The sequence below is a fragment of the Lithobates pipiens genome, unplaced genomic scaffold (genome assembly GCF_037356315.1).
Source record: "Lithobates pipiens isolate NorthernLeopardFrog02 unplaced genomic scaffold, aLitPip1_a1.2 Scaffold_23, whole genome shotgun sequence".
Lineage (NCBI taxonomy): Eukaryota > Metazoa > Chordata > Amphibia > Anura > Ranidae > Lithobates > Lithobates pipiens.
Genome location: NW_027507785.1, coordinates 280,835,351 through 280,858,597, shown reverse-complemented (window position 1 = coordinate 280,858,597; position 23,247 = coordinate 280,835,351). Strand labels below are relative to the sequence as shown.

Here is a 23,247-nt window from a genome sequence, read left to right as displayed (position 1 = left end):
ATTTGTCCTCAACTAAGGCCGTGGAGGCCGATTCCCATTACAACTAAGGGAAACCGGCAGTGGAGCCTTCAGGCTTCACAGCCGGTTTGCTACTGGGAATACATGAGTAGCGTGGAGCTTTCTGAATAGACATCTTGTCTTCTGGGACATACACAGGTCTCAGAAGACAGCGGGGAAGAAGGCAGAGAGCTTGCGGCAGAAAAGTAAATTATGTACTTGGCCGTGGCCCGGCTAGGGCGGAAGTACATTTTGTACTTCTTAAAAGGTGGGAAAGTAAGAAATATATATATCCAAAAACGAGGGGTGAAGGGGTGGTTTTTAGTTTAAGACCATCTTGTAAAGTTGTTTGGAACTCCGCTTTAAAGGTTATGAAATAGCTTTCCCTTGTTGGAACAACTTCATTTTAGAAGGGTTTCTCATCTTTCACTGAATGGTTGAACCTGTCTACTTTACCCTGACCAGCTATGCAATATATCCTCTTGTGCTTTTCAGGGTTGAACCCACTCCCTCGTAACCCAAAGGGGAATCCATTACTGTGCCTTCACTGCCATCCAGTAGCAAGATTTCTATCCTCTTCTAAGGGCCAATACATGTTCTCAATTCAAATGAGCTACTAATATCAATGGTCCAGGTGTCTTCTCTATAAGTATACTTGGGGAATGTACTTGGGCTAATGACAACAGCAACTAATTTAATATGTTGGTATTGTCAGAGATGTAGAGTCCCTCCCCTCCCTAGTCAAGGACATGGGCAGCAGTAATGACTAGGCAGGTAATCAAACTCTGTCCTCCACTTAAAAAGCCAACCCTGACTTCATGTCATTTTAAAACCAAACTCCAGGTACATGCAATGGTTTTACCAGTAAAGAACTGTTAATCCATCACATCCTGTCCATATTAAAATTTGCATGCCCTTATTGGTATATTAGAATCCTGGCTGTCAAGCTACATGTCCACTGGTTTCTCAGACAGCAGCATATGATGTAATTACGTTTTTCATACAAACGGAAACAGGATTGCACAGTGGAAAACTAGGAATAATCCAAGCAATTGTTTGACAAATAAAAGCAAATTGTATAGCGCCACCTTACAAAATAATGTAACGATAATAATGTCCAAATGCTATTACAAACAAAAAGAAAGTCCTACACCAGGGGTGCCCAACCAGTGGCCAGCAGAGCCCTATGATGTGACCTGCAACCCCCTGCTCTGGGATGGAATAAAATAGAATACTGTTATTAAAAGTAGGTTTATTACTAAAATCACAGTGTATATTTGGGCATATCTTTTCTGCAGTAGTTACTGGACTGCTTTCAAACTGATCTGCAGGTGCAGAGAAGTGCAACCGTGGGTTACCTGCACTGAGCCATAGACTTCTATTACCTGCGAGTTTGGTGTTCTTTCTGAAAGTGCATAGAAGTCTATGGCAAAGTGCAGCTAACCTGCAGGAAAGCCACAGGTGAACTGTGCTGCACCCGTGATATGGGTAAACAACAGTGCATCAGTGTGAATGCAGCCTTAGGCCCCTTTCACATGATCAGTCCAACTCAATCAGACCCTCCATTCACCTCTAAGAAGTGGAAGATGTAAATGGTCTTGTGTCCGTTTACAAATGCCTATCTCCAATCCAATCCAGTCTCTTAAGTGGCCCTTGCTCTTCAAAAGGTTGGGCACCCCTGTCCTACACACTGTTCCACTGTGGACAAAAAATAAAAAAAAGTCTTCCACTACTTTCCTATGTATGTTCACTCTTCTTTTCATTAAAGAACTAATCACCACCTCTGTGTGAAATCAAAACTCACCGGAACAAAAGGCTGTCATAACAACAGCATATATATATATATATATATATATATATATATATATATATAACAGCATATAAGGTCCTCCCAGATCACATGCATCAATTGTCCTCTGTGGCACCTCAAAGTTCTCCAGATATGATAAATAAAGCTTGCCAAGAGCTACATATATTCAATAGTGCAGTATTTTTATTTAAAATTATACATAAAAACATCCAAAATAAAATAGCAAACAATTCACAGTAATGGCCGCTGCAGACCCGGGATCACACAGTGGTGTGACATCAGCACCAGAAGCTCCACCCAACACATTTCATCCAATTGGACATTATCAAAGGGATATTACTCCTTGGTAATGTCTGATTGGACGAAATGCATCAGGGTGGAGTTTCTGGTTTGCCCTCTGCTTGCTATTTTGTTTGGGCACAGCTTCCAAAGTTCAGACACTTTCCCAATACAGTGAACATGTGAAGATAGGAACCTGATTGCTGGCCTTTTTAATTCCTTTTTCAAGATGCAGAAAATCCAAAAATGTAAATCGGGCACCGCCCCCCATCCATGCGTCTGGCCCCTAATCTACATACAGGGCACCGGATGCATGGATTCCAATGGTGGCAGTGTTTTGTTTAAGCACGTGATTAGAGCCAGAGGCTCTAATAGGCTTCAAAAAAAGGTGGGCTCGGGGAGCAGAGCACTGTGCTCTGAGCCCACCCAGTTGTGTGATAACAGAGAATGAATACTTGATATTCTCACTCTGATTCTCCTCCCAGCCAATCAGGAAGCAGGTCGGAGTTATCCCAGACAGGACATCTGCCTCCTAAGGTAAGGCCCATCTCCTGTGGCAGGGGGGTGTTCCCCGCATCAATGTCCATCTCCCGGGGGGGTGTGATCCGTCCTCATCTCCCGCTGAGGGGGGGTGCTGTGATGCGGGAACGCTGCAAATCCACTGCGGGTTCCCGCATTGCATGTCTCCCAGTGGCAGTTCACATTGCCATATGCAAACTGCTGGGAGTGTCCGTTAAAAGTTAATGACACCTCCAAATCAGGACACTCATGAGATCCGATTCTGCTGCGGACCAAAAAAAGGATCCTGTACAAGTTTGGGCCGGATGCGATACAAATTCAGCCATACTATCTGTATGGCTGAAATCGCATCGCACAGAGATTGCATGTGATTTGCACTGCAGTGCGGTGCAAATCACATCCGATCTCGGACATCACAGCAGTTTGAACCTAGCCTTAGGAAGAATTGCTACACTATGCCTGCAGCTACAGGTGTCAACAATGGCTTGTTTTAAAGGATAAGTTGACCTTTTCAGAAAAAATAAATGCACATTTTTTGTTGCAAGAGCTTGGAAAGAAGACTGTCAGCATATCAGGTTACCAGTACATCCAGGTACATACGGGTAAGCTGATACTCCCTAACAGGATCACTCAATGAGCTACCACAGCGCCATGGTAGTTCATCAAGTACTACAAGCTGACAGCCACTAAGGATGTCGGGGCTTGTAGTTCAGACACACAGAGCTGTTTTTTTAACAGTGGCAGCTGGTACGGGGAACTTCTCCCTTCACTCCTGCAGCAGGTGGCGGCTTCAGCACTAGGAACATGTTACATGTTTCACCCTAAAACGGGTTGGAACATGTAAGGCCCCTTTCACACAGGTGCCTCCATTGATCCCTGCTGAACAGGCGGATGACAGGTCCATCTCCACCCACTGTGCAGAGACGGACCTGTCAGAGTCCCGCTCTCCTCTATATCCTGTCCATTTTCATCTGATCTGACATGTCACCGCTGACATCTCCATAGGGGTGAATATAGGGGCCGATCAGGTCCGCCTGAAAAACTGACAGGTGGACCCGATCGGACATCCCGTGTGAAAGGGCACTAACATTTTTCCAAAGGTGAACTTATCCTTTAAAGCTCATTCACTGTTTGTTGAGAATGTGTTTTTTTTTTTTAATCGATTAATCGACTAATTTTGATTAATTATAACACACATACAGATCCAACTACTTTTAGGTGATCTCCTTACATTGCAACTCTGCATTAGTCAGTGGTAAATGTGGTATACACTATATACAATCACCCAATACTAGTTAGTTTCCACAGTCCATGACTTAACGTCACAGTTCACACAATTATGTTTTAAATTCAAACTGCAGCACTGACGTAAGTAATTTTTTAAATTAAACTTTAAGAAAAAATGTAGAAAGTTAGTTTAACTTTAATTATAAAACTTATCTAGTATATTAACTGTCAGTCACTTTATAGTAGGCAAGTAGGCATCACTTTAGCCAGTCACGCAGACATACCAGAGTGTTTACATTTTGTTTTTGTTTTTTACAACAATGTTAAAAACTGAGGTTATCAAATTTGCCTACACTTAGCTGACTGAATTAGCCCAGTTAACCACATCCATATTTACCATCACTGTCCAGATTGTCCGGTGACGTCACAGACATGGACATCACCGGACTCCTCCCCCCTTCCCTTCATTAGCAGAAGGAGGCACTTGGGGAAGGGGGGAGGAGTCCATCTCCGACGGAACTCCCTGAAGACCCGGAAGCCGGCGGAGAGGTGAGTACCGATCAAAAGAATTTTTATTGATCAAAAAATTTTATGATTAATCGAGGAATTAATCTTTAATTTTCCCAGCCATAAAATAATTGAATGTCTGTAGCATGGGCGCTCAACCTGTAGCCCTCCAGCTGTTGAAGAACTTCAAGTCCCATGAGACATTGCAAGGCTGACCATTACAAGCATGACTCCCAAAGGCTGAGGCATGGTGAAACTTGCAGTTCCGCAACAGCGGGCCGCGGGTTGGGCAGCCACTGTCTACTCTATAGCCTTCCCACAGTTACAGCCCAAGCTATTTTAGTAGTTCAGCTGGAATAGCAACATAGGAAGTAAACAGGAGGGCTTCAAAGCTCACTTTTCTTAGATACATGCTGCCATCTAAAGCATTGGCCTTTGGTCAAGTAACCTCTATTGAAGTGAGAGATCAGCAAATGTGAAATCTGATTATTTCCCTAATAACAAATCACATGACCAAAACACAATGGCTTGGAGTCATGTTGCTCAGCACTAAAAGGAGCTTAGAGCAGCATTTTCTCCAGGAAATATATTTATTTTGTCTATTATTCTGCCTCACCAGGCAAGTATGTTAACATGGCTTTACATCCAAGTCAGAAAACGTCTGTCAGGATCAAGATATCCAGTAATTGTAAATAATATCAAGTTATTTTTATTTTAGTATTGGTTATGAGTATTGTTATTATCTGCACTGAAAGATACAAATCAGATCAACACTGATTTCCAATCACTCAATTTAGTAGATGTGGTAAGGACCACGGCTGGATAAAACTGAACTGTGCACTTGACATTCCTGCAGCATTTATCTTGCAGCTCCATATTGAAATCTACTTACCAGTCCTGGACAGCATTATAGGACTCCTCGTTTGTGATGTCATACATCAGTATAAATCCCATTGCACCTCTGTAATAGGCAGTTGTGATAGTCCTGTATCTCTCCTGACCAGCTGTATCCTAGAAAAAAATTAAAGAAAGAATTTAAATTCTGTAATGTACTTAAAAGGAAAGTATAGTGGATGTATATATTATTTCTCTCTTTATATTACCCCGGAATTCAAATAAATTTTTTAGGTCAGTTAATATGACATATTACATATTAATATTATGTAATCTTATGTCCTACCAGAAGGTGGCACTCTAATGTTTTAATTTCATAACCCTCGGTCTGTGCTAAAAGAATCACTTTTCTTCATAGAACTGTCATTAGTGCATTAACTCTTTCCTTATCAGACACCTCAATCTAAGTTTTCTATCAGGCAGATGAAGCTACAAAGCAAGCTGCTCTGCTGTGCTGTTTGTTTCCTTTTATTACCTGTAGTGTTTTGGGGACCCATGTGTAAATTAAGGGAAAGAAAAAAAAAGCTTAAAGTGATACTAAAGTCTATTTTTTTTTTTTTTTTTTACGTTTTTATTGTGGTTGTTACATTACAGCCTTTAGTTCAAATGTTTTTTTAATCTGAATTATATGTGAGAGATCAGAACATAATTAGTCTAAAATAGTGACGTAAAATTAGAAAAATATATACATAAAACTATTTTTCAGAAATAAAAAAATTATAATTGGCATGTGCGTATGTATTCACTCCATTTCTTATGAAGCCAATAAAAAGCTCTGGTGGAACCAATTACCTTCAGAAGTCACATAATTAGTGAACTGATGTCCACCTGTGTCCGATCTGAGTGTTACATGATCTGTCATTACATATACACACCTTTTTGAAAGGCTCCAGAGGTTGTAACATCTAAGCAAGAAATCCAGGCAAACCTATCTACTCCAAAAATTGTTCCCTCCTAACACCTATTATGATTACCTGTGTAAGCAAGAAAGATTGGTACTTATGTAGCGTTACCCCACAGGAGGCACTAATAATTGGGCCTATTTCCCACATTCACAGCATGCACAGCCAGGGATGCAACATTTTCAACATTTTTCCTCTGGCTCAAGAACCCGTCCAGGGGTTTCTTTTTAGGGTTTTTATTGAACAGGAACAATCAATTTGGATAGGGCTGGGAGCATAGGATACCCCGAATTGTAAACCAAGTAGATATTGAGGATTGATAGGCTTCTAGCTTCTCTGTACAAAATTCTGGGCGTAAGGCACAACCTTAGATTGCACTGTACTATCTATTGGCTAAACGTGTAGAACTCCTGACTTTATTGTGCAGCTTCTGGCTCTTAAGCAGGCTTGCACTGCACAGCTTTTATGTTTAAGCTCCCCATAGTCACTTCTCCACTGTATAGCGGGAGTAGCTACTCACGCAGTCCCAGAATACTGGAGTTTCTTCACAGCTGCCTCTAACCCCCCGATCTGTCTTGCTGGGACCTTGATGTCTTTACAGGATTCATGAGGCCTCTCCTCTCTCTCTGCCCCTAAGCGAGATACGTCAAACTAAATGGGTAATAGCCCTCAACATCTCTACAACACATCAAATTGACTTCAATCACACCACTTAAACTGGACTCGCTAACAAATGTGAGATATTACAGATACTCGTGCCATCAGATCAACATGTATAAGTACATAAGTGGTCCATAGCATGAACTTAGTGTTGAGTTATTCACTTTAAAGAGGAAGTAAACCCATCCATAAAAGTTTCATTTCCGACACGTGCCGGAAATGTAACACTCCCAATTGATTGTGCTCTCAACCAAACTGTCAAACCATCCAATGGCTGGTGTCATAACTGTTTATTCTACAACTGCGATGATGTGCACATGTGATCAAACAGAGGCAAAGATGGCAGCTTCCTTGGCTGAAAATGATAGGGGGGTTTACTTACACGTTAAGGTCATCACTGAGGACAAGGGGGCACTCTTTATGTCTGAAGGAAAGGAGATTTAATCTCCAAATAAGGAAAGGTTTCTTCACAGTAAGAGCTGTCAAAATGACTCCCTCCGGAGGTGGTTCTGTCTAGCTCAGTGGATTGCTTTTAAAAAAAAGGCCTGGATTCTTTCCTAAATGTACACAATATAACTTTTGGGGGATCATGAAGGATTTTTTTCCCCTGCTGAAGCAAATTCGATCATACTTTGATGTTTTTTTTTGCCTTCCTCTGGATCAACTATGGGTATGGGATTGTGTATATAGGATTGTAAAACATAAAAATAGGGGGCGTGTCCGGCAGCCGACCTGGAAGGACGCACAGTGTGAGTGCTCTCCTTCAGCCCGCCGCTACAAGGCCTTAATCGGGGACCCCACCTGCACTTCATGGAGAGATCACGGGCCACACGTTCCTCCTCACTCCGGGGCACGCCTCAGCCTCCGCCGGGACCCGCCGCGGCCTTCAAAAACTACTTCCAGCCGCCCGAGGCCTTGCCGGGCGGAGCCTCACCGCCGGACTCCCTCGGCGCCTTCTGACCTCCGGGCGGATGCCGCACATCAGCCCCCGCTCCCCCCGGAGACCGCGGGGGAGCGGGATGCCTTCTACCACCCCCCGGACCCTGCTTTGGATTGTCGGGAGGCCCCGGATGGGCTGGCCAGGGATCCTCTTCCTGCGCTAGGCCGCAACGGCAAGATGGCGCGGATCGGGCGCCTAGCGTCTTCTCAGGTACGCCAGCCCTCCCCCCTGCCTGCAACCGCACAGCCCTTGTCCCTGTCAGCCTTCCCCCAGGACCTTTTGCAGGGCAGGCAACCTACTGGAGTGGCCACCCAGGGTTGCCCATCTCCCACCCCCCCTCTGTGCTCTGGGGGGAGCAGGCCATGGATCCACCACCTTCCCTGCCGCATACCCAGTGCTCAGAGGCCTTCCCCCGCCTCCTCCGCACAGCTCCTCTCCCGAGCACGGCCCTCAGCTCTTCTCTGTCCCCCACATCCTTGGGCGTTATGGAGGACTCTCGGGAGCGCTTGGACTGTCTCCCTGGTGGGGATGCTGGAACGCCCCTGGCGGCTGTGGGGGGGGCTCAGGTGGCATGGCCGCAGCCTGCCTCCCCTAAGGCGCAGAGGCCCCCCCGTTCTCGGGACTCTAGTGATGTCAGGGACCGCTCAGATACCATCCCCTCCTATGCTCAGGTGGCCCGGGCCCCTGGCCGCCTCCGAGGAACTGCCAAACTGGACCCCTCACCCTGCCCCCCCATGCTACCTCCTGGGCTGACCCCAGGGGACCTCTGCCATCATGGCCCCCCTCTCCTATCCGGGGACTGCAGCGGGATGAGCCGCCTCTCCACTCTCCGCCCTCCTCGCCTTCATCCCGACGCCATAAAGCCGTCCGCCCTGACTGGCAGATGTACCTGCAATCTATGCCGACGAAAGAGGACTTTAAACAGCTTATAACGGAGGTGCAAGCCACTTGCCGTGCTGAGATCCAGTCCCTGCACACTGGCCTCAAACATCTATCTGACCGTGTGGAGATGGTGGAAGAGGAAGTCCAGGAGACCAAGCTGGCGGTCCATCGTGCTCAGGTGGAGACTTCTGACCACCGCCTCTTGCTACGGGATATGCAACGCCACGTGGAAGACCTCGACAATAGAGGTCGCAGAAACAACATCCGCATTAGCGGCCTGCCTGAGTCGGAGGGCGCCGAGGACCTTCAGACTTCGCTGCAAACGCTATTCAACGAGATGTTGGGGGAAGATCCGGACAAGCACATAGAAATGGACAGAGCCCATCGGGCCCTGAGACCCAAAGGCCCGGCCTCCAAACCCAGGGACGTTATTTGCAGAATCCACTCCTTCCCACTTAAGGAAGACATTTCTACAAGATTCTTTTCTTCTGGTACCAGACCCCGGATATTCTTCACAGGATATACCCCTCTACCTCGGATCGCTGCTGGCGATGTCTGAGGGAGCGGGGCTCCTTGTTCCATATCTACTGGGCCTGTCCCCTGATTGCCCCATACTGGCTTACGACTCGTAGGCTGCTCCAGCGTCTATTCGACGTTCCTGTACCCCACTTCCCTAACTTTTTCTTGATGGGCCTGTCCCAACCTGCTCTGACTAGGCCGGGCCGGAAGCTCCTTAGGCACATCCTGACAGCGGCCCGCTGCCTGATAGCCCTTAACTGGAAAAATCCATTGCCCCCGTCTAGGGAGGCCCTTTACTCCAGGATCAAGGATGTTGAGCTCATGGAGAAAATGACTGCCAGGGTGAGGGATAGGCTTGAGGAGCATGACCTGGTCTGGGGGAGATGGCGGCTGCTGGAGGATTGATGGTGAACCGGTGTGGACATGGTGATGTGGACCGTTGGCATTCTATTCCCTTTTCTATGTCTTTCTCTCTTCCTTTCCTTCTCTCTCTTCTTCTCTTTTCCACTCTTTTTGCTCATACTACTGATGGTCCTTGTTTTGTTTTAAGTTTGGCATATAAGCTAGGCAGCAGACCCTGGGTGGCCTTTTGGTTTCCAGCACGGATAACTGACTTTTGGTGTCTTCCGTCCTGCTGTGCACCCTGGGTCTGTTGGCCTGATCCCGCTGCATTTCCCAGTACTGTATTCTTCTGCACTGTCTATTTACAATGGGCCTCCTGTATTTTGGGAGCCATGTTACCATTGCTGTATGCCTGTACTATTACTTTTGTTATGCGACCACGAAAACTAAATAAATTGTTATTTGAAAAAAAACATAAAAATAAAAATTCTCTCTCTCTTTCGCTATATATATATATATATATATATATATATATATATATATATATATATATATATATATATTATATATTGGGGATGTACAGATACCGGTATCTGTGCCGATACTAGCCATTTTCGAGAGTATCGTTACTCGCGAAAATGCTCCAATACTGGAAACCGGAAGTGACATCACCTGGGAGCAGACCGCCTCCTCCTCCCCTCCGGAGCCCTAGAGATGATCTTTCCTTCATTAATCTCTATGCCTAGCTGCCGCCAGCGCTGGATTGGCTTTTGGGTTTCCCGATCCACCCTCCTCCCCTCCAGTGCCTTCTCCGCCTGATGGCGATGACGACTAGGGCCAAGACTTTCATGATGGCGGCTGTCAGCTCTGAGGTTCTGGAATCAGAGACAATGATATGATGAGTCCCCTCTGCAGGCACTAAGGTATTTGTGTTCAACAGTTACAAGCAGGTCTTACGCCTTGTGTTGGATTTTTATAAAAACTAAATGTTTTATTTTTTTTATTACAGAATGTGCAGCAGGAGTGAGTCTCACTGTGGCAGTCCACAAGGTGGGGTTATTTGGTCCCAGCCAATGAAATGCCACTTTAGGGGGCAGGTAGACCCATTACATCTGTTAGTGTATGAAATAATAAGAAATAACTGTGTGCTATGAGTCGCCTAAAAAAATAAATAATAATAATTGTATATGTCCTGTACCATGCCTGCAGTCTCTGACTGTCTCTTGTACCATGCCTGCAGTCTCTGACTGTCTCCTGTACCATGCCTGCAGTCTCTGACTGTCTCCTGTACCATGCTTGCAGTCACTTCTGTCTGTTGTCTCCTCCTTCCCTCTACCAGCTGTCACCTCTGCCCCCATGTCTCCCAATAACCCTCCTATTCCCCCCCCCCCCCCAGCGATCACAGCCTTTTCCATCTAAACTCTCCCACCCCACAATCACTATTTCACCCCACCCTCAACTACCTTGCCCTCACTCTCCCCTCCCCTGCCACCCCCCGGCTCCCAAACCACCCCTCTTTGTAGGCGATAGGTATCAGTAATTGCTATCGGCAAGTACATGATGTAAAGTATCGGTACTCATAATTGGTGTCAAAAAAGTGGCATCGGTGCGATAGATAGATAAATAGATTTTTTTATTTTTTTCCCCTTTTTATTGTTTTTTTTTTAACGAGTCTAACTATGTAACTAAGTATTGATGCAACACTACAAAACATGTAAAAATTTCCAATGCCCATCACCAACCACATGGCACATGAGAATCTGTTATACGTTATATTTGTTAGTAATATAGTAATATTAGTATAAGTGGTGTGGTTAAAACCTATTTGGGGGGTTGAACACGTGTTGGGGGCTAGTACCCATTTAAAACAGTGAAAATAATCGGTGTTTTAATTCCATACATAGAGAGTTGGTACCATTGTTCTAGAATACATTCCTATGTCTATATTCTATACAAGTTTGGGATGTAGCTACTTGATTTGCGCTGACAGACAGCCCACACACTATTGATGCAAAAATATATATATTTATTATGATAGCAGTTCTTCAAAAATTGTATTTTGAAAAAGAAGGTCACAAAAATTGCAGCTTTAAATTAGGCATTCCAAAGAGTCTACGGTTAATCTATAATCCTCAATCATTATCTTTCTTACATCAAAAGTTATAAGCCAGTAACACAATATATATTTAAATAAAGATTTTATGATTGGTGTCTAAATTTCTCAGCTTAGCAGGTTAAAAGCTGCCATTTCACCACAGCAGATCTGTCCTTTTAAACACTCTAAAGGTCCGTCTGTATTTCAGTGCAGGTCAAGTCGATCTTTGATGACAAGTCATTTTGCTAATGACCTGATCCATTTGCCTGCAGCTGAGCAGAGCAATTTATACATATCCAGTGATTATGCACAGCAATTAGCGGCATCAGTAAAATGAGCACTTTCCATGAGAAGGTTACACACTCTTTCAAACTCCTCCACAGCATCAAATTGTACCTATGGGATGGAAAGTGAATTGGGAACTCTTCAACTATGATTGTGAAACAGCTACGTAAGTATCTAGGCAGAATGCAGAGAGGATAATGGTTGTTGACTTGTCCTCATGCAAGTCCTTACAGAGAAGAGGTTTTGCAAAAATATCTGTTGCAATTTATAGTTAAAGAGAATCTATCATTGAAAAAGTATAATTTATTCATAAAATAATCTTACACTACTTTTTCATCCTTTGCTGCATCTCAATACTGCTGATCTGCAGCTTCTTTGCATTCCTTTCCTGGCTTCATGGACTCCAGCAATGGCTGCATGGAATTTCTCAAGGTGATTTTCTGCATAGTGATAACAGTGGATCATGCCTTCGTAATGTATGTTGAGGGTAACAAGACATGAGGGTAACAAGACATGAGCACAACCGGGAGACAGGGACAGAGCATTGTCACCCTATAACAGGAAGTGTCCAAACAAAGACCTTAATGGCAAGATCATTACGTATTATTTTAATGAAGGTGGTAGACTTATATTAGCTACTTTTAAAATTACATTTACGACATGCTAAAGCTTATATGAAATGTAATTGAATTTACGTATAATTAATAGGGGTACTAAAGAGGAGTTCCAGGCTCCCCCCACAAAAAATTTAAAGTCAGCAGTTACAAATACTGTAGCTGCTGACCTTTAGTGTACAGAAACTTACCTGTCCAGGGATCCAGCAAAGTGCTTGCCCGAGCTTAAAATTCAATCGGCTTCGGGTGCAGGCACTGGCATCTGAAGTGAGGTCAACAGGCAGTGAAGCTTTGTGGCTTTGCAGCTGGTTTCCCACTGCACATGCAAGAGTCGCGCTGTGCCTTGTAAATTATCCCGTAGTCTTCTGGGACCTTTGATGTGTCCCAGTAGACTGCGGGGGAAAGAGGCCGAACTTCCGGCTTAGTTCATCGTGACAATCTGAGCCAGAAATGAGAGCAAGTACCTGTTAAATGCATTCTATGCATTAAATCGGAGTTTCACCCAAAAATGGAACTTCCACTTTAAGTGAAGGTGACCCCCTGACATGCCACATTTGGCATGTCATTTTTTTGGGGGGGGGGCGGATACCCTCTTTTTAAAGGCATCCAGCTCCCACTTCCTCCCAGGGCTCCGCAGCACCAGAAGGAAGTTCACCTCTCCCCCATCCCTCCTTCCTTGCAATTTTTTGGGACCAGGTACAGGTCCTTGAAGATTGCCCGGCCAGTCACAGTGCGCAGCACGGCTCGCAAATGCGCAGTTAATGCCTAGCTGTGAGCCCACAGCCAGGCACCCACACTCAACATTTGTCGTGCAGAGGAGGAGTAGAGGAGCGGGGCTTTGTACGCCCCCATCGCTGGACCATGGGACAGATGAGTGTCCAATTATTAAAAGTCAGCAGCTACACTTTTTGTAGCTGCTGACTTTTAATTTTTTTTTCCAACGGAACTCCGCTTTAAGGTGAAAAACCTTCTGTGCTGCAGCTGCCCCCAGAGCACACCCTTTTTCTTACCTGAGCCCATCCGTTCCATCGATGTGCAAGAGCCCAGAGGCTCCAGACGCTATCTCTGTCCTCATTGAATAGATTGATAGCAGCGAGAGCCATTGGCTGCCGCTGCTGTCAATCAAATCCAGTGACACAGGAGTGGGGAGCGGGGCTGAGTCCCACTGTCTGTATCAATGGAGGCAGCAGCAGGACTCAGGGTTGCGCCCGCATGGTTGCCCCCATGGAAAGCAGCCCTCCTTGGCACCTGATGAAGGGGAGGAGCCAGGAGAGCCATCAGGGCACCCCAGAAAAAGGAGGATTAGGGCTGCTCTGTGCACAACCCTTGCACAGAGCAGGTAACCTTAACATGTTTATTATTTAAAAAAAATAAAAAATTGGAACCTTTACAATCACTTTAAGAGACACTGCGGGTGCCAGTAGCTGTCCATCAATGTGTTTGGAGGGAGAAGGAGTAGGAACATGGCTTGCTGTGGACTGTGCTGCTGTATGGATGCATGCATATATGTTCAGTTGTAGTGCCAGCTGGGGGCTTGCACCCAAGGGAGGTTCATAGGTCAATGTGAAGGAAAGGAGTCACCTTTGAACTAGAAAGTGCGACCAGCAATGATTTCACTGTTACAAGCATACTAATATAGCTTTCATGTCTTTTTAGACAGAATACTGCCAAACAGAAACAGAAACTCGTGATGCACCAAAATTTTGGCTGCTGAAAATTATCGCTCAAAAATATTTTTTTTCAGTGTTGTGCCAAAAGAAAAAAAAAAGTGCCAATAATGGTTGCCGAAAGCGCAATGATTTTGATGCAATTTTACCTTGATTATGATGTGTTTTTCATCGGTCATGTGATGTTCTTCCTGCGTTTTCATTGCATTTCAATGGGGAGGTTCGTTTTTGGTGCGGTTTGTGAAATATACACTAAAAATGCAGCAAGCAGGATTTTTAACTTGGCTTCAAAAGGTGCCAATAATATATTCATATTCATTTAAATGCATCTTATTAATTACAAAGTCAAATATAATACAGTTATTTATAAAAATATATATTTTTTAAAACCGTCAATTTTGGTTTCAGTGCATCCTGAACTTTCGGTACCAAAATTTTAATTTTGATGCACCACTAACAGAAATATGCATTGTCCCAATATACTCATCCTAAATATTTTTCCCTCCCCTGGCCACCTCTAGACATCTGTGACTAAATCCAAATAAAGCATAGTAGGTAGCAGACAAGGTCCACAAGATAACAAACAATTTCTTCTCTTGTGTAGCCAATCTGTACAGACAATACGCCGTTCTCAATAATACATTCTATTTTGAAAAAAAATTTAAGTGACAAAAATGAGCCTGTACAAAAGGATGGTGTCATCGTGTACGCCCAAGGCAGCATGATGGCAAAATACCCTCTAGCTTTCAAGTAACAAATGACAGCAGAAGCAAAGAACAATCAAACCCATTTTGATTTCCGTCACGCCGGTGCCAGTGGTATACATGACTGGTCTATTGAAGATAACTGCAAAATAAAGAGTGTTCTGTGACTTGTTTCTGTAAAGCACCTCTCAGGCATTGCTCGGAATAACTTGCAAACATCAGGTCCTTATCTCACAGACACACTCACATCGAAGATCCGGCACACTTTGCCATGCTGTGTATACTGATGAGCTATGCTTACTCAATAAAAGATAATTACACATCCTGTTTCAAATGGGATATCAATCTGTAGGTGAAAGAGTTATTAAAAGTGGTCAATGGTCAGCAAAATCATTTAAAAAAAATAAAAATGTTCCTCCTACTCACTATAGGGCGTAGGTCATATTCCTCACGTTCTTTCAGGTGGCTTTTACGTTGGAGTATATAGAGACATTACTGGTCAGTCATTTATGTAGCCTGGCATAAAAGCCAAGATCTCAGTCTGTCATGTAGAGAAAATGATGCATTGATTGAACGGAGATCCCGGACGGCACTGAAGACTCAAACACGTCCTACCACTTACACCAAAATAGACTATGGGGTTGATTTACTAAAACTGGAAAGTACAAAATCTGCACAATATACCGTTCTGCAATTAAACCAATCAGCTTCCAGTTTTTTTGCCAAAGCTTAATAACAAGCCGAAGTTAGAAGCCGATTGGCTACCATGCAGAGCTGCACCAGATTTTGCACTCTCCAGTTTTAGCAAATCAACCCCATGTCCAGAGGAGTTGCTCATTAAGCGCAAACAGATTTTGTGCAAAGTGCAGTAACAAACATTACACGGCCAAACCTTTCTGGGCACCTAACCATCACAGCTGCACTATATGGTTAAACGTATGTGGACACCCCTCTAAATGATTGAGTTCAGGTGTATACAGTGAAGGGTTCTGTTAATGCTACAATATAAAAACATTTTAGAGGTGTGCTTGTGGCAACAGTTTAGGAATGCCCTTTTTAGGCTCAGTTCACATTGCTGCAATGGCAAAGTAGTACGACTTTGCCCTGAAACTTCCTAACGACTCAATCTGACTTGTATGCTATTTAGGAGCCTGTACAAGGGCTGAAATCGCCCCCAAGTCAGACCAAAGTAGTGCAAAAACCTTTCCTAAAGTCTGAGCGACTTGTGTAGTATCAGTTAAGACTAATAGGGAATTAAATTTCACATGTCATGCGACTTGGGGTCTTACAAATCGTATACCATGTCACAGCAGTGTGAACCGAGCCTGAAGGTTCCAGCATGATTATAATCTTGTGTACAAAGCCAGTTCCATAAAGACATGATTTGATGAGTTTGATATGGAGGAACTCTAGTGTCCTGCAAAAGTCCTGACCTCAAACCTACTGAACACCATTAAAATGAATTGGAACACCAACTGCAAGTCAGGTCTTCTCATTGAGTATCAGTACCTTACCTCACAAAAGCTCTTTTGGCTGAATGGCCAAACATTCCTATCTGTCATGCTTTTCCAGAAGAGCGGGACTATAGTTAAAGTGACTGGGAAGGGGGGGGGGGGGGTGAACTACATATTAATGCCCATGTTTTTTGAGTGGGTTATCCAACAACAAGCACATACAGGCAGTCCCCAGGTTACAAACAAGATAGGGGCTGTAGGTTTTTTCTTAAGTTGAATCTGTTTGTAAGTTGGAACAGGTCAATTTTTAAAGTGTAGCTCCAGTCAAAAACTCTATTTTAAGCATTTTGGATAGCATAGGGAGGGTTATCACCCCTGTAACATTTGTTTTGCTGTCTGTGCCCCTGTTCAGAAGATTTCACCTCAATTTCTGTCCCAATGACAATTGGATTTTGAAAATTTTGGGCTGTTAGGGAAACATGGAGTGGTGATAAAGCATCAGTGGAGACACCTTTTTCCCATATTAACTCTTACAGGAGAGACTTTCCCTTCCTAGGGGTAGATTTTCTCTCACTTCCTGTTGTCTCTCTCCGTTTGTAAGTAGGAGTCGTTTGTAAGTCGGATGTTTGTAAGTAGGGGACCGCCTGTATAGGTAGGATGGTCAGGAATCTGCAAATGTTTGACCATATAGTTTAACAACCACATTTTTATCTCGAGAAGGGTGGAAGGGAGATCAGTTAAGGAGGTATGCTGATTGGCTGCTGTTAACGATGACAGAGTTCAATGGCTTTATTCAATATTGTCTTAAACTGTATTTTTTTAAGTTGTTAAACACAGAGAATAATATTAAAGCAGATGAAAGCAACAGGTACATGTGTTCTCACGATAAAAATAAACTAGGTGTTTCATCCTCTTTCGTCACACTCAGGAAACCTTGAATACCTTAATTCTGCAAATGACACAGAAGTATTAATATTACAAGTGTTACCAGATTAGATGTTGTCCTGTGTGGTCATGGCTCAGGCTGGACTTGATGGACTTGTATCTTTTTTCAACCTCACCTACTATGTTATTTTTGGAGCTATGAAATAGATAAATTTACCCTACGAAAAGTTTCTGAACTGCTATACTGTATGCATTAGCAAGAAACATTTAAAGCAGAACTCTAGCCTAAAACAAGATAATACAACGCTAAAAATTACAAAACCAGCTTTTGCTACAATAGTCACCTTCAATGCAGAGATTTCCCTTGCAGTATTTTTCTTTCTGGCACTAGTCTAATGGCCATCATTACATAACGCACACATTCTCTGAACCTGGGTTGTTCTTGACCTCTCCCAGCCTGTGAAAGGAGAAGCAACATAGTGACCAGCATGTTCCTTTCAAACAAACAAGTGCTGTTTCTCCTCTCACCCTCCAGCCTTGCTGTACAAAGACTCTTATACCAGTTCACATTCAGGTATTTACTGCTTTCAGGTACAATCTGTCTATGTCCACGGCAAGTCACATGAAAACAGTAGCAGACAACCACAGCTCCCGTCAGCCTGTCATTGCTTTGTACAGGCTGAGTGGCCACAGCTGTTCCCACACACCTGTGATTCCAGAAGCAGGAATTCACAGATTCTCGCCACGGGAATCCGTTGTCCAGCCATAATTGACCTTAGAGATCTATGAGACGTGTAGGGAATGGGAGTGCTTTCATTCAGTTTGTTATATTACTTTATAAATAATAAAATCAATCTTTGTAATATTTTTATAGTTAAGTGTACATTATAATGGGATTTTAGCACACATTTTGGTTGTCAGGGTAAGTGGGTTGTATTTACAGTTGGCGGGGGGTTGATTTCTATAACTACTATTAAATATATATAAGTTAACAAAAATAAAAAAGAAACTGCGCTTGAAGAAAGATTTACAATCAAAACCCTAAAAAAAAAAAAAAAAAAAAAGAATCAGAGTGAAAAAGCAGCAACTCTGCTGTGAGATATTGGCACAGTGGGACTCAACTTAGCATAAAGAGTCGCAATACAAAAAAGTCAGCACATTGCTCCGCCATATGCGTTTCGTCACAGGTGACATAGTCCGGGGCACGAGCACCATTGCTGTATATGTACACAGTATGTAACCAAGCCTCAATCTGAGTCGCAAGTTGACGAGCAAAGGGAAGACCTGGACAGCCGCACTCCAATACAATCACCTTTATTAAATAAAAACATAGTCCATGCAGCAAACGGAGGTACAAAGATCAGCTGTACTTAACGCATTTCACACCCTTGCTCATGAAAGTTGGCCATTCAAAACTACAACCAAACCTCAATAACAGACTCATCTATTCAAGACTGGAACACATTTAGCAAGGAAGTTAACCAAGCCTCAACATCACAGCATCTAATTATATCGGCAATGTGCCTTTAATCAAAACACAAGACAGAGTGAATATACTCACACTCATGGCTATTTATATAATCCACAAAACAACTAACCATATAAGTGTACTCAAAAATCAATCTGTTAGATGTAAATCGTCACCTGAGCATGGCGCCTGTGCCCCGGATGACCTCACCTGTGACATAACATGTAGGGCGGAGTGAAGTGCTGATGTCATTGAGTGTCTCTTTTCCCGGAAGTGCAGATTGTCTGCTCTATGCCGGCCAGTGAGGATTTTTTTTTAAGGCGTTTGTTGCATTGTATGGATGTAAGTGCAATCTTATATTTTTAGTAATATCGTAAAAGGTTTTATACTATGTGGAGCATCTTTTTCATGTCCTTGAGGATGAGCCTGTGGGGATAATATGGAGATGAGTATCACTGCACGAACATCTATCTCCAAAGGGACCCTATAGGGATACCATACCGCGATCTAGGTGGAGTTGAGAGACCACATGCACATGCAAGGTGGTAGTGTCACATATATATTATATATATTCTCTCTCTCTCTCTCTCTCTCTCTCTCTCTCTCTCTCTCTCTCTCTCTCTCTCTCTCTCTCTCTCTCTCTCTCTCGAGAGAGAGAGAGAGAGAGAGAGAGAGAGAGAGAGAGAGAGAGAGAGAGAGAGAGAGAGAGAGAGAGAGAGAGAGAGAGAGAGAGAGAACTACATTTTCTTTCACTGAATTATACTTTGACTTATTGATGATTGGAAAGTTTTTGAGCATTTTGTTTATGATCGTTATATATTTATTTAATCCTGTAATAGTATACTTTTAGATCATGCTGCTGGTAACAATCACAACATTAAATTTTTTTGCTGCTTTTTAAATTTTTTGTAGTGTGACTCTCTTCATATATAAAGTTGATATCCTAAAAATATTACTAAATTGAAAGTGCATAATTTATTATCTCTGTAGTGGTATTAGATGTATTAGTAAGTTATTTATAAGGTAATCACATAAAGTTTGGAGTTTAATATCAGAGGGGGGCTTGGGGAGGAAGGCCTTTGTTGTTATTTTATAGCGAGTACTGGAATTATTATCTCTAAAGTGGCATTACATTTAGTGATAAGTTACTGTGTAAGGCAAATTTCATTATAGATTACAGTTTAATATGGGGAGGGGAATATTATTTCTTATTCTTATTTTTTATATGATACTATAATTTATTATCACTTTAGTGCCATTAAATTAGTGGATTAATTAAAAGATAATCTCATTATAAATTAGAGCGTATTGTTTGAGTGTGATTTGGGAGGGGGCAATATTGTTATTAATTTATGGATAATACTATACTGTATCATTTGTATAGTGTCACATTTAGTAATTAGTTATAAGGTATTATACTGTAGATTAGAGTGTATATTTGGGTGGGGGAGAGAGGCAGTTTTTATTGATTAATATTTATCTATTACAATGTACTCATGGTTAAGAAAAGGTAAAAATGTGTTTGCAGATATTCATAAGAAGTGTAGTGATGTATATGTTCCCCTTTTGCTTTTTAATATCTGGACAATTCCTGGGCAAATACTGCAATGTAGTTTCAGAGGCAAGTTAATAATGTTATAGATTATTAGACATACTGTACATGGGACAGGCCACATTACTAAACTATGGGCATTATTATGGGGTCAAGTAAGGTCCAATTTACAATTAGCAAGGAAAGTGTTTGCTTTACACCCCACCATCACTTCCCACTGCAGTTTAGAACAGATCCCAACATCTGATTGGCCAAGTTCCTCTATACTGAAACTCTATTTTCTTAGAGCTTAGTGTACTAAAAGGCTGAAACCACACAGATAACACACACAAAATCTTTTAGCTGTCACTTATATTTTATGATATAATGATATGGTAGACCAGTTTACGCCAAACTTGGTTTAAAGTCTAAATAGTCTGTGCTGTAGTATTCCCGGAAATAGATCCATTTGTTGTATATTGCAGGAGATAGGACACCACCCAGAGACAGGCCCAGCTGAGGGACTGTTGCTATCTGCATTGGGAAATCTGCATATCTTTATATCAAGAATGCAATTTTGAAATATGGATAATAGCAATATTTACAAGGCAGTTCTTATATTGATTGCATTTTTTTTTTATTATTTTTTGTTTTGTTTTGTTTGGAAAACAATAGCTATTACAAATGGACCTCCTGGCTTTAAGCAATTAAGGCAAGGTCTCTGTGTGGCAGTTAGTTGATCAGTAGCTCCAAGCTCTACACCTTCAGCTGGCTAAAGTTCGGGCCCAGTCCTTAAACACTTCCATCCCGGCCTATAGCAGAATGATGGCCAAGCGGTGGTTCCATTATCCTGACTGGACGTCATATGACGTTTTTCAGGATAACAGCCGGCGCGTGCCCCATCGAACGGTGGTGCGGTGTGTTAGTCTGCATGACACTGCAACACCGATCTCTGACGGAGGCTCTTTACCACGTGATCAGCTGTGTCCAATCACAGCTGATCACGAAGTAAACAGGAAATTGGCTTTTCCTCACTCGCATTTGACAGACACGAGTAGAGGAGAGCCGATCGGCTGCTCTCCTGACAGGGGGGATCTGCAGTGATTATCTGCGCAGCCCCCCTGGGATGCCCACTTCAGACCACTAGGGATGCCACCAGGACCACCAGGGATTGCCACCACTGATGGCCACCAGGTATGCCATCCATGGTCACCAGGGATGCCAATCAGTGCCCTTAAATGGTGCCAGTCAGTGCCCTGTAATAATGCCTGCCAGTGCCTCCTTATCAGTGATGCCCATCAGTGCCATCTGTTTCCATCAGTGCCGCCCATCAGTGCCCACCTATCAGTGCCACCCATAAGTACCCATCAGTGCAGCATACCAGTACCACAAATCAGTGCCTCATCAGTGCCACCTCATTGGTTCCACCTCATCAGTGCCGCCTTATCAGTGCCCGTCAGTACTGCCTCATCAGTGCCCACCCATGAAGGAGAAAACTTACTTATTTACAAAATTTTATAACAGAAATACATTTTTTTCAAAATGTTTGGTCTTTATTTGTTGCAAAAAATATAAAAACCCCAGCAGTGACCAAATACCATCAAAAGAAAGCTCTATTTGTGGGAACAAAATGATAAAAAAAAATTGTTTGGGTACAGTGTAGCATGACCACGCAATTGTCATTCAAAGTGCAACAGTGCTAAAAGCTGAAAATTGGCTTGGACAGGAAGCTGGGAAGTGCTTGATATTGAAGTAGTTAAGGTGGTGCACATGAGTACAGTCCCTTGAAGTTCTGTATGGAGTGATTAGAAGCTACTAGGTAGATGGAACAGCAGCCACTCACCAGTCCCCGATCCAGACACTCAGCTGTCAGTAACTAAACTGGCTCTGCACCCGAGGTAACTTCGGTCCTCAGCACACAGGTTATCAGAATTCCGGTTGTTTGTCTCGGACTGCTATTTGTAGCTGGCTGATGTGCGCACAGGAACAGTGATGTGCACCCTCTGATCTCCTCACAGCAAGAAGTTCTCCATGCCACAGCATGGGAAATTCAGCTTCTTTCTCCTCTTCCTCTTTATAGTCTTTCCCTGGGAATTGTAGTCTATTGGTCTATTGACTACAATAGCAGGATCCCTCCTCTCAACCACATCTCCCACAGTTCAGTGCTGCCTGCACCAATATCTCTTGAGCTGCTCTTCAGGCTTTACTCTGGCTTTCACCCAAACTACGCCCACCCTCCTGGAACCCCTCGATAATGCATAGCTTCTGGGTATGGGACTCGGTCCACTATTTGGCCAACCTGATGTCCCCATTTTTGCTGCTACTATCCATCACCCACAATCCCCTTTTCCCCCCGGGCCTGGAAGAACTCCAAGCTTTTTCTTGGTGGACATCCTGCGGCTTTATGAAGGTGCATTACTTTCTCTCTTCCTGATATTTTACAACCTAGGAGGTCCTTAGAAAGATACATGAAGCCCCAGTGAAGGAACAATCTCGCTTTTTTCAACTGAAGCACTGGATTTCTGCTCTTCAACGCACATCCACATGCCCTAGGGTCACGGTTTCCTTTTATTGATTGTCGTCAGTTGCCATTCCTATGGCTCAGTGTTGCCCAATATTGGCAATCATGTTTATGGTTTTCTCTAGTTCTTATAATACCTATTCAAGAAACATAATAAAATACTGAAATAGAACCTCTGCTAGGTTAAAATGCGGTTTGTGTTCCCCTTAATATTTCTTCTTCATTTCTATTCTGACTGATATCCATTATCTGAAAGGGCACAGACAGCCATGAAATCTTGAATGAGTTTCTAACCCATTCCTACTATATTAGAAAAAAAATGTGTTTTTTTGTACTCATTATAAAATCTCTAAAAAGGATACAAAAGACAAAGGAAGCCTTTCAACTTTGGGTTATACTGCAGTCTACAGAAGGAATAGAAATTGGCAAAAATAAAAATTGTAGGCCAGATCAGGGCATGAGAGGTGGGACCCGTGTCCCTCAAGTGACTCCAAGAAAAGGATTTTACAGTGAGTACAAAAATCTAGAGAAGGTAAAACAAGAAG

The 23,247-nt window shown here is 43.1% G+C and overlaps 1 protein-coding gene across 1 annotated transcript in view; it reads right to left on the bottom strand.

Moving 5' to 3' along the window:
- The window catches only part of RAB3B (RAB3B, member RAS oncogene family), a 161,841-nt gene that overhangs the window by 16,592 nt on the left and 122,002 nt on the right, over positions 1 to 23,247 (bottom strand). Inside the window, exon 3 of the mRNA XM_077453337.1 lies at positions 5,232 to 5,350. Coding sequence (XP_077309463.1) covers positions 5,232 to 5,350 — 119 coding nt within the window. The remainder of the gene's footprint in view (positions 1 to 5,231; positions 5,351 to 23,247) is intronic.